Consider the following 12,541-nt stretch of genomic DNA (forward strand, 5'->3'; position numbering starts at 1 on the left):
ATTATTGGCCTTCTGGCCACTCTTTGCATGAAACTAGCTCTCTGTATATAAAGAAGGTACAACTAGCTCCACCTTGAGCTGCTAACATTTTAAACTGCTGCTTTAACATTGATGTATCATTATCTAATATTGATTGAAACAAATAAAAGCATTTTCTGCATGATGGGTACTTTCACTTTCGATACATTCAGTACATTATCCTAATAAAACCGTTGTGTTCTTTTACATAAGTAGGGGTTTGATAACTCCATTGTCAGCGTTTTCTACCCCTCTCACTTTCAGTCAGCATGCGGCTGCACACATTCATCTGATTATCCTGCTTTAACCACCCCCGCCCCTCCCTGCTTTAAACTGCATTAAAGCCCAGTCGATACACTTTTCAAGTCCGTCCCGTTTCCATCAACCGTATTGACATTACTCATCTTCAACAGATGAAAACAATGACTCAACTTGTAGGCGCATGCCAGGCATACCCCGGAAACATACCAGATGATCTGCAGGGCTTGTGGGAGCTTGTGGGAGCTCGTGTCATCTCGGGAGGTGTGCGTGTGAGTTTTGTAGAGCAATTGATAGACAAGCTCAAAATTATTCATGGTTTTAAGGACAGCACCAATGATTGTCATTGTTATCTAATTATTATTCATTATATCTAATTATCCGCCTATTATTTTGTATTATTAAAAGATAATAGTTGCATGACGTTTTTTTGGCTCTGGGGGGAGTCGTGAGAAAATGACCCTCAAGAGTTGAAAACTAGGTATTTAAGAGGTGTGCGAGTTGTAAAATAGCATAAAATAAAGCAAATTCTTAAGCCTGAAGGTGTCTCGTATTGCTTGTACTGTTATAACAACTTACTAAAACCAAAAGATATTGAGTTAATCACGACATAAAACAAAGAAAAGCGGCAAATTTGCACAATTGAGAAGAAGATAATGGTAAATGGTTGCAAATTTGCTGATTTTACCCATTAATAAAAGTGATAATTGGCACTTTTGCTTGAAATGTGCCAATTATCACTTTTATCAATTATCAAAATGGTCACAGAAATATTTTTTCATCAATAACAACCTTTGATTAAATAATGAAGCCATGAGGAAAAACTGATTTTTTCATGTGGGGCGACAAGTCGTTTGACTAGACAAGTTTAGACAATGGGTTCACGACAGAATAGTTTCAGGATGCACCTTAAACCTGGTTTTACTCGTCTGAATTTTGAACACGCTGTACCGTCGCCTGAAAAAGCTACAACACGTCTATGAGTCAAGGAGCTATGCTGGAGGTTGGGGAAAGGCCTGCAGCTAATGTTGGACCAGGAGAACAAGATCATTTGTTATTATAGATACAGACATCGGTACCAAAGGAGAATGCAAAAAGGTAGAATCGTAAACTGAAACCAGACAGGAGATCCCTGAGAGAAACGCTGGAGCCGAAGACAGGAAGTGGATGGGTTTATGTCCCGTGACAACAGTGTGGGTTTACATTATGCGACACAGTCTGGGCACTTTGTAAATTTGGCTAAGCAAACGCTATGATGATTTCTGTCCCTGGGCCCAACATGCACAGGCGTATAGATCCTGTGAGCAGATGGCAGGAGCGTTATCTGGCAGAGCCGGTTCACATGCAGGGAGGCAGGCATGTGTGTGTTTCAAGTCAAATTTAAATTTGAATTATCCACATAGGGATTATATAAAACTATAAACAATTTCCATTTCTCAAAAAGGAGCATAAAAGCCATATTATATTGTGGAGTCTTTCTTTCCACAACCCGCAAAAGGCTGGTTAGGTTTTGAACGATTTTAAACATTTGTGTCCATTTACAACCTATAACATTTGGGAGACCCATTGTGCCATTTTCTACTTTTAAAGTGGAAGCTAGAATCTGCAGCTTTGCTCAGCTTTACAGAGCAATAAAGCATTTCATTTCGACTTCAATTGTGTTTCTATTATCTGAGGAGAAAAGAAAGAAAATGGAGGACAATCAGTCTTCATTTAGCATGCTCTGGCTGTGAGCTACAAGGTAACAGCCTCTGATGGATGACACCTTTAAGTTCCCATTAAAAAAGGTAGGCTTTGCTCATGAGCAGCTTCTGATACACGCTCATGTGTCTGTGCTGCAAAGACAAAAGCTTTGCATTCAGTCTGCAGGACTCCACACAGAAAACACCGTTATTTGCCTTTCCTCTCAAATAGATCAACAACAGGCAGTTTAGCGGGGATGACCTAGTGGAAATCGTTAGCAGTGAGTATATGTTGGAAATGCTTAAAGCAATTCACCTGTTATTAACTTAAGTGCTCTGTTTGCAGAGCTGCGGAGGTCCGAAGGGCGCTCCTCTTCGGAGACCACCCCATGAGGCCCAGTGTTCCCATGAGGCCCAGAGTTCCCATGAGGCGAGGACCGCGACAGGCTTTGACTTGCTGAGACAGTGTTGGGTTAAATAAAACTCCCCAGACGTCCCTGAAGAAAAGAGACCACTTCACTGCCTCTGACAAACTCTTAAAGACAAAGACGTATCTGCAGTAGAGCTTAAACTATAAAATGAGTCGATAAACGGACAAAAAATGTGCACAATTAAAGTGAGTTTGCATCTAAAAACACCTTACTTTTATCTTAAATAAAAGAAAACCTGAATACCTCTTAACATAACGAAATTTTTATCATTTTGTCTATGAAAGCATTGAAAAAGGCACATGATGACGATGTATTTAAATGTCTTGTTCAATTTACAATCAAAAACTTAGATATAATAACTAGTGTTGACAATAGAGGAGCTTGACCAAGTAAAATGTTGCCATTTTTGCAAGAAATATTACTTGAACTATAAATGACGAAACAGATACCAATGGATATACCAAAGAGGAGAACAAAACGGGACCTAATCGAGGCGATCGAGTGCAGACGGAGGTAAACTAGTTCCTCCCCTCCTCCATTCGCCTCCCTGCTCTGCCGCCTCTCCTCTCCCTCGAGTTGAAGGTTAATGATGAAGAGAAACAGCAGAAGAATACAGATCAGGGAGACAGGGATGGATGTGTAAAGAGTGCTAAACCGGTCCTGAACAGCTGGTGAGAGATTATGAGCACATTTTGACTACTAACCAACCATAAAGAATAAGATTGATGGCGTTCGACATTACTCCTGCTGTCAATTAAACATCCCCCATTAAACAAATATAAAGAAATTGATCGCACAAACATTTGCCATATATATATTCTTCTTCCTCTGTAGTTTACTTTGACTACATCCCACATACACCCTCCTGCTGAAACTAAAGCACTACATTTGGATTAATCCGCCAGATGAATGACAAGTGACAAAAATATAGAATATCGTCAGGTTCTTAAAAAGGGAAAAAAATAACACTTTTTAAACAGCATAAGCTAATTATTAAGCTTCTTATGTCCATGCGGAAGCAAAAACTAAAAACTAAAACTACATTCCTCGTGGTGTTAGACACTGACCCGGAAAATACTCTTGGAGGCACAACTCCAAGACTTCAACCGGCAACAACAGAAAAACTAAAACCGCCTCAGTGTAAGCCATTAATATCTACTGCCTCTGTCCCTCATTTTATACTGTAATGTAAAATCATTTTTCAAATATGGCAGGTTTTGCCAATGACTGGTCTCTGCGAAATGCAACCGAGCATTGGATGCAGCTCTGATAAGAATTGATTTTACAGGGCAGAAGCATGCTATGCATACACCATTAATGCTGATCAACAACCTACAAGGCTGAGTGCAGTGTGTGTGTGTGTGTATGTGTGTGTGTGTGTGTGTGTGTGTGTGTTCTCTCCCACAGCAAACTTACAAAGCTTTGCATCATTCAATAGGTGTTCGCCGATCCATTGATTCTTCATAAAATTGCAGATGAGAGAGCGAGGTGGCGGTAATCAGTGTGTACACATAAGACCTGAGGCTCCATGTTAACATCAGCGTGTGTGTGTGTGTGTGAGAGTAGATAACCACATTTTGCTTAGATATGCTTAGCTCAAGTATAATTTAATAGAGTATGTTAAGTTAAGCAGTAAAGTAAATATTTACTGTGTAACAATATCAGATTCAGCTGAAGCAGTGATTATTTATATTTTTATAATAATGTGAAAGGAGTCTGGAGTTTGATTGAGGCAAAACTGGTTAAAATCTCCAATATTATTCCACCAAAAAAGGGACATTTTGAGAAAAGTCCAAATCAAACTTTGTGCATCAGAACTCAAGCATAACCTCTATGTTGGGACCCACTGAACTAAACTAGTTATTTAAGAAGTAAAAGCTAGCTACACCTCAAGCAAATACAACTGTAAAATGCAGTTCAAACACAAATACATCAGTATTAACAATGTATTATATATCACATATAGTCAGACATTCAAAGGGGTTAGGAGGGACATTATTTTGCTGATAATACTACTTTTAAAATCACACTACACCTCACTAGATGATAGCTGAGCCATAACGTCTTTTTGCCAGCAGAGACGGCAAAGTTATGTCTGGATTCAGTCTCATTCTCGTGATGACAGAAGTGCACCAGAGAGAGATTTCACTGTGTGGTGACAGTCTGCCGTGCAGCCAGCACAACCAATATAAACGTCTGAGCACGAATAAAGATCAGAGAAACTCTGAAAACTACAGATACACAACACTGGGTACACTAAGAATCCACAGAATGCAGTGAAAACAGACTCTCCCTGTCTGTGCAGCAACATGCCTATGACAGACTTGAGGACCGAGTCTCAAATTCTGCACTACGGTGTACAAAATGACAGTAATGATGATGTAAACTCACTTATCACTATTTGGGAGGGAGATGAGGTTTAATTGGTAGGGTTGTGCAATCACACACACACACACACACACTCTTCCTCACTGACACACACAAATCTCTCTCAGGCAGAAAATGCATGCTTTTAGTTTTGGAACTGCAGTTCCCATAATTTGGGGTTTTTTGGGGCTGTAAACAGGAACTATTATGTTGCCATAAAGTCAGTCAGTTAGCTGTGGTGTGCTACAACTCCTTCCAAGTCCCTGTTACTTATCAAGGGAGTGAAAAGATGCATTTTAAAGGGGACCTATCATGCAAAATGCACTTTGTGATGTCTTTTATACATACATATGTGTCCCCGGTGTGTTGGGGAACTCACGCAGCGTCAGCAAATAAAACCCTTTCTCTTTTCCTCCGTACCCAAATCTTTTAAAAACGGAGGTACAACGAGCGGATACAGATTTGCTGCCGATATTACGTAATTTCTGATGGTGGACCCACAGAAAGTTGCTATCAGAAACAATGCCTGACGTGTTTTGGACGTAACCTCGTCTTTGTTTACATTAGCAAGCCTCGCTAACACTCAGAGCTAACCTGTACTGTGTAGAGCACATGTGTTTAAAAAGCAGGACATAAAAAGAGAACTCACCTTGTGATAAACCTGCAAGAGAAAAAGCATTTGAGCTCCATACTGTTTCAGAAATAATCTTTGATGTGGTTTAGAACAGGATGGCGTTTTATCACAGCAGAATTTAACTTTATCTCCGGTAGAATTCTGATCAGGCATTAGCTCCGCCTCCTCTTTTTTTTTTTTTTTTAAACCTAAGGAACCAAAATGTGCGTTTCTCTAACAGGGCTGCAAAAGAGGGGTATGAGCAGTATGAGGCATGGCTACAATGGGTGATCTGTTTGGGATTTTAAGCAAAAAACTTCACAGACATGTTTTGTATAGGTATGGCCCTACAATATATTTTTCCAATATAGCCTAATAGGTCCACTTTAAGTTTTATTTGTTTCCATTTTGGTAGAATTAGAAGAAGCAGCCTAAGCCAAACAACAATCAGTAGTTCCTAGTTGCAGTGTGCTCTTGGATGTACAAACAACTATTACTGGATTACTTTGTTAAGAAAAATGTTTTGTAAGAAAATGTATGGACTTGTATACATGGTGGACATTGGACATATGTCACAGTATGACTCCAAAAAAGGAGATCAATTTTGTCAGCAACATGTAGCACCACATGCAGAATTTCCTGAGATCTCCCCATCACATTTAAAAAACCTTTGTTTTAGATTAATAAATAATGGTAGATAAATCCAATATCATGCTCTGAAAATGGTAACATGTGAATATTTGACGGTTTGCTTCCTCTTCCACAGAGGTAAAGTGGGTTGTTTATAAATGTTTATTGGACAAAAAAGCTAACCGAGTATGTCAACCTAAGAGAAATAGGAAGAAGAAAGAGAAGTGGGGATTTCCAATCAACAACCAACACTGCATACCAGTCACAGCATTGATGTTTAAATGACCTTTGACCTGCAGATGGAAGCACATTAACATGAGATCAGACAGAGAAGAGCCTCTGAAGTGAACTTGACCTCCTGCAGAGTGCAAGCAGCTTAAATGTGACCTAATAACCAGGTAACATAGTTAAGCAACATTTTACAGCACATGTTCTCCCACGAATAAAGAAACCATCCATCCTTAGGTTAATGTAATGGTGTACATCAGTAACAGATTAGTACAGATTTTTTTCAACCTTCTATTTTTAGGTTGTTTTTGACGAAGCTGGTGCAGATAACTGGGCTCAGGCTCACATAAACACTGCAGTCTATACTTTAACATGCAAGGGAAACCTATACTTCAGCTAAAACCTATACTATCTCTGTGTGTACGAGCAGAGGTCCCGTCATGTTTACGATGAAACTCTCTGTGTCGATGAGCAAGTTCTTAAAAAGGGTAGAAGATAAAGCTATTGCTGATATTGTCTGCCTTTTTTGTATCACAATCAAAAGTAAAATATTGGAATTCAAAAGTGTTAATGAATAAAAGGTTGGGCCTCTTATTCTGAGTGAAATATTGAAATGATAAAGCCTCTTGCGTTGATGAGGACACTTTCATGTTATAAAAGGCAGTGAATTCACTTGGATCCATTCCTTAATTATTGTAAGCTTCTGGTATAATATTCATGCGAGCCCTGAAATCAAACGGGGAATGCGTCAGGTATTAAAAGGGGTCTTTTTCGCATTTTACATAATTGTTTTGTATATATAATATAATGTTGAATATTGCCCTTTGTGCACACAGGATGCAATTCTGCTTTCTGATTTTGCATGCAAAGTGAATTAGACAAAAGCCTTTCATGTTCTCAGCTGCTTCTCTGCATGAAACTCATCTGCAAAGTGACTTCACACCAGAGGAGCCGGTCTTCCTCTGTGAGTTTTAAAAGAGATAATGGAGGATGCTGAATTGGTCTCAATAAGAAGCCGTCTGTGCTGTGTTAAGTGAAGACCTAAGGCTCATGTTTTATTGGCTGCACTTTCAAAATTGATTGCATGCACATTAAAAAAACTGCAGTTTCAATCTCGTTTATGCATTAATCCGTAAAGGTCTACATTTTATGTGCAAGAGCTTCAACTTTTCTCCTTTCAGTTGGAAATTCAATGAAATGTTTAAAGGCAATTTCTGATAATAAGCATAGCAGCAATTAATGACGCGCTGTGAAAAATAATAGCTAAACTGGCCAGCAGCCTTACTTGAAAGTGCAAAACCTGCATTTGCATTTTTTTCCTGTGCCTTAAATACATGATCTTTCAGTTGATACATGTTAATAGGCGCAGAATTACTTAGTGCTGCAACTAAAGATTATTCTCGTTATCGTTTCGTTTGAGGATTCTCTTCTCCAATGAGAGCCGAAGGTGATGTCTTAAAATAAGATTTTTTGTTCAACCAATACTCCCAAAACCTTTCACTCTGAGGCGAGGAAGAGCAAAAGCTGGAACCATCAAAATATTGACATTTTTTCTTAAACCATTAACCACTTGTCCAAATAGTAGACTTATTTCAGCTCTAGACAGTTTTATTATTGTTCGGTATTAAATTGCCTTCAGCCTAGAGTGTATTTGGAGCAGCTGCACACTTCAGTTATTTCTTCGGAGCAGGTAGTTCACCTCACGGCTCAATAATAATCACCAGCAACTATGATATTGGCTACAACCGGGGGAATAAAGTAGCCCTCAAGTCTGAACTCTAAAAGCTGCAGTATTTGCTCGTGCAAGAAAAAATGGCTTCCTTTATCTTTGTGCTGATTAGCAGTGAGGGTTTGTTGTGGAGTATGAGGAGTCCACAGTAAATGTGTGCCAACTCATTTCCTCAAGGTCTGCTGCGAGAAAAAACCTCCCTCCTCTGGTACAGCCCACACGTGGGGAGATTACATCTTTTATTTATCACTTCTTGCCTCTATTTTTCCAGCAAATTCCAGGCTGGGGTGCAATCAGCCAAGAAAGAAACCCTCCCTGTGTGTGTGTACGTGCACTACTGCAATTCCTCTTTGTGAGCATACCGATCGAGCCCCCCTCACTCTCTGGAAAAACAACCCAGATTCTGTTTCTTCCCAACAGAAACATTTCACAATATCTGGGAATATATGGGCCTCTTATTTTGGCAGGACAGAGGCTGGTGTGTTGGGAGTGTGTATTCCCTGTGGCCCTTCACAAAGCCCACATGCATTTAAAAGCGGGGGGAAGAGGGACGTGTCACGCAGATACTCAAGTGTTCAGATTGCATTACAATTCAAATTAACCATGCAGAGTAATGGGATTACAGCCCTCAGTGCCCTCTGAGAAGGTGTCCCGGGTCTGGAGAACTCACAGGTGACAGACACAATCAAAGACTCAAAGCTGACCGTGTAATGATAAAGGCTGCAAACTGAAAACTATCCCTTCCCACGTCTGCTGCAGCCAAAGCGCTCTCTCGTAGATTACAGAACCTCACAAAGACACGACCCCAAACCAATTGGCTGCAAACTGGTGTGAATCACGGCCCATTTAAAAGGATCGCTGTGCTCAATACGCTTCCTCCTTTCCAAATCTCTTCTACTTAACAAGGGAGTGAAAGATGCTTTTGTTTGCCTTCCTTTTGGAGGCGACAGGAAGCTTGAAAGACACAAATGAACATGAAAATAGGAACAAAGTGCCAAACTCACAATAGGAATGCTGGGCATTTGATAGCCTATGTGTGCTGGCGGGTAATTAAAATCTCAAAGAGGGATTAAGCACATAAAACTAGTAAGAAAAATACAACTTTAAATGACATAAAATCAAATGTAAGTGACACATTGATTTGTGTTGCTGGTGGAGTAATGTTGTCATGCACACGCAGCTGTCAGTTCAGCACACAGGTGTCTGTTCCCGTTTCACTCAAAAAGTCCTTTCAGGGGGTTTCAAACAAGCTGACATACGGTAACTGGTCTTTACTCATATTTGCCATGTAGGAAAGTTAGCACATTAATCTATGTAAAGGTTACTCTAAAACATTCCAGTAATACAATTATACACACTCAATCTAAATATATAACAAAGACATGTGAAACTGCATATTTGACTGCTTTCCAACTTTTATTAGCTGCACAATGAGTCTGCTGATCAAACAAATATGCAGACTGACAAAGGCACAACGTGCATAAACAAGCATCTGAACTGGGCCACACACACAGAACAACTCATTCAAATGAAATGTGTGTCAGTTCACACCCAACCACACCACTTCCCTTATTACTCAATAGTTTTAAACAAATCATTTTTTTTAAATGATTTCATAAAGTCTAACACTGTAGCACAAGGATTTTTGAATTGGAGACAGCTAGCCAGAAATAGTGGTTTTACATATAAAATAATGGGCTGTAATGCCTTATCAGCGTTAATAAGTAACACTGGGTCAATTAATTCGAAATATTATAGAGATATGGAAAATATAAAACACGTTTAGGCGATTTGTATGCTATAGTAGGCTGTCAGTCTCATGACTTGACCTCAAAGTAGCGTCAACAATCTCACTTTAGTGTCACACATTGAAACGGTCAAATCTCACATTAGCCTAATTTATGAACGCCTCCAGATAAGAAAAAGAAAAATCAGCAGTGAGCAGATAATGGTTATTAATCCTTATTCTGTTAAAAGTGTCTCAATGAAGTCTGGCGGTGTTAAGATGTGAAAATGTGGGGATTCCTCTTTTGTTAAAGCCACAGCTTGATTTTCAACGCAATTAGAGGATTTTGGAGGCTTTGTACCCTACATTTCACATTCAAACTGGCCCCAAGCAAAACAGGATTTAAATGCCCCAGTCACACATTCCCATTCATGCACACAGCAGATTTAAAGCCCCATTGTGGGCTCTCCTCTGTCGCCTGACCGCTTCACCCTTTGTTGTCAAACCAGTCACTTTATCTAGGCTACTTCTCACTCGATATTCACACATTTATTCAGTAAAATGGATACTGTTGTTTTTCTTGGTGGTTATTTGTAAAATGGTATTATATTTGAACTCGATATATCCCCAGACATCACTCACCGACTTGCAGTACGTTGTCCACGCAGCCGCTCTCCAGCAGAGCGATGCCCCGGCGGAAAGGCAGCCGCGTTTCGTCGATGCTCTCCCCGTTACTCCCGGTCTCTTCCCCGCCAGTGTTGAACGACGAGTACATGCAAATCTCCCGTTCGCTCCTCGGGAAAGACCAGTAAACGATCCGTCTCTGAACGGGCTCCGGGATCCTCTCGAACCGCTCCTCTACCCTTTGAAACGGCCACTTCTCCGCGACTTTCCTTGCGGCGATGTCCAGCAGGGTCTCCGGGTTCTGGGTCTTGCCCGAGCCGCCCTGGCTGGCTCCGGATCCGCCACACGGCGCCCCCGCGGCCCGCTGGCCTTGCCTACATGTTGCACTGTATCCTGGTCTACAGCAGAGCCGCTTGGCCGGGGGCTGCTGTACGCGCTCCGCCATGATAGCTCCGCTTTAACGGCGACGGAGGAAGTCAACGCACCATATGAACGGGATGGGGAAGGGAAGAGGTTACCCACGGCTTGATTGTTGCCCGTGTATGGCCAAATCATCCTTTTATGGAAACATGGGGGCAGGGCTTCTCCGAGCTTGTCAAACCCCTTTGTTGACAAATTAAGAGGAGGCGGGGTCTGCTCGGTTAGCTCCGTGCTAAAAAAGGGACCGGATGGCGGAATTCCCGTACGGCCGGTAATCCTTTGTGAGGTTTAAGAGCAGAAAAGCTTTAAACGACGGGTAAAACGACCGTCCTGGTTCCAGGCTGTGGGTTTTAACCGGTGGGTGCTGTAGTCGGAGAGGCGAGGCGAGCTGCTTTGTCTGCCGGTTATGAGCTAGTAAAGCCGGACTGAGCGATGCTTGTGGGGCGGTGATCGGGCCTGTCAACACGGGAGCCTCGTGGTTTTGGGGGAGGGGCAGGGAACGCAGCACCGCCCCCGTGTGACGTTTAAAGGTCCACTGGAATGTGGATCCGTTTAAAGAAAACGCCACTCATTATGTGAAATATAGTAATTGATGCAAGAAGCACTCATCATTAACTTCTTAAAAACATATCCATAAGCACGTTCTAAATCTTAATCCACTGAATAAATATTATTATTACATCTGTCATATTCTACTGTTCTATGTTTATTGTGTTTTCATTGTATTGTCCCTCAATATACTATTTACTATTTAGCACCTTGTATTGCACGAAAAAAGTGCTCAATGTTGTACGAATTATAGTAATGCAACCAAGTAAAAGTATACAACACATCAGTCGAATACTATTCGATAATAGGCTATATAACCATGTAAATATTACTCGTGATATTGATTTTTCAAAGATTTTCGTATCTGTAATCCAACTACTCATTATAGCTCATTTTAGATGAGGAAAATACAATATTACATCTGAATTTGTATTTATAAAGTAGCAAATATTGAAAAGTGTTTGCAACAATGTCCTTATTTTAGTCAGTGATAATACAATACAATACAACATGTTTGTAAAGAGCTTGCAATTGTGTGTTTGATCCTGATTACTTCTACATGAGCGTGCTCACCCCGGGCCACAGGACACAGTTCACTGCGGATAATGGACATGTTGTTGTTGCCCAGTTGCCCTTGGGGCCCAACTGCTGGATTTCTGTTTTATCAGCTGGTTAATTGCATTCACCTGGAGAGTTAGGTGAAAACTAGTCACTGCATTCATTGCTACATTTGGAACAATGGCTTCAGTATGAAACCACTTTTGCAGTTTTTGTAGTTTAACTTTTTGTGTGTGCAGTAGTTATTTGCTTTCCGGCAGATAAATAACACTAACTCTCCAGGTGAATGCAATGTTGAGCATTGTGTAATCACGTTTTGAATCTTATGTCACTTATTATGACATCAACTTATTGGTCCTGCATTTTAAGAAAAACATTTTAGATTTTTTTTTTGTTCAAAGAGAATATCCGTACCATGCTCATACATTTCTGTGGTATCAAAACTCTTGTCCACCCAGAATCGAAGTTTTTCCCAAAATTATTTAAATAAAACACAAAAATGCTTGATGTTAATTTGCAATTTTTTTCTTCTGAAAAACATATTTGGTTATTTTAATGCCACATGCTTCTGATGAAGCTGTGTCAGAAAGTAATCAGCATATTGCGCCTGAATCATACAGTCAATTGAGCTAAAGTGGCTAATAAGCTGGGTGCCAATTCTCTGTGGGTTATATTTCACATTACATGCAGACGTTTGAATTAGTGTTA

At 40.4% G+C, this 12,541-nt stretch overlaps 1 protein-coding gene across 2 annotated transcripts in view; it reads right to left on the bottom strand.

Annotated features, from left to right (window-relative positions):
• zswim6 (zinc finger, SWIM-type containing 6) overlaps positions 1–11,198 on the bottom strand; it is a 39,114-nt gene extending 27,916 nt beyond the window's left edge. For both annotated transcript variants that reach the window (XM_034123203.1, XM_034123202.1), the window contains exon 1: positions 10,325–11,198. In XM_034123203.1, coding sequence (XP_033979094.1) covers positions 10,325–10,751 — 427 coding nt within the window. In that variant the 5' untranslated portion in view covers positions 10,752–11,198. The remainder of the gene's footprint in view (positions 1–10,324) is intronic.
• Between the last annotated feature and the right edge of the window lie 1,343 nt (positions 11,199–12,541).

The sequence above is a fragment of the Trematomus bernacchii genome, unplaced genomic scaffold (genome assembly GCF_902827165.1).
Source record: "Trematomus bernacchii unplaced genomic scaffold, fTreBer1.1, whole genome shotgun sequence".
Lineage (NCBI taxonomy): Eukaryota > Metazoa > Chordata > Actinopteri > Perciformes > Nototheniidae > Trematomus > Trematomus bernacchii.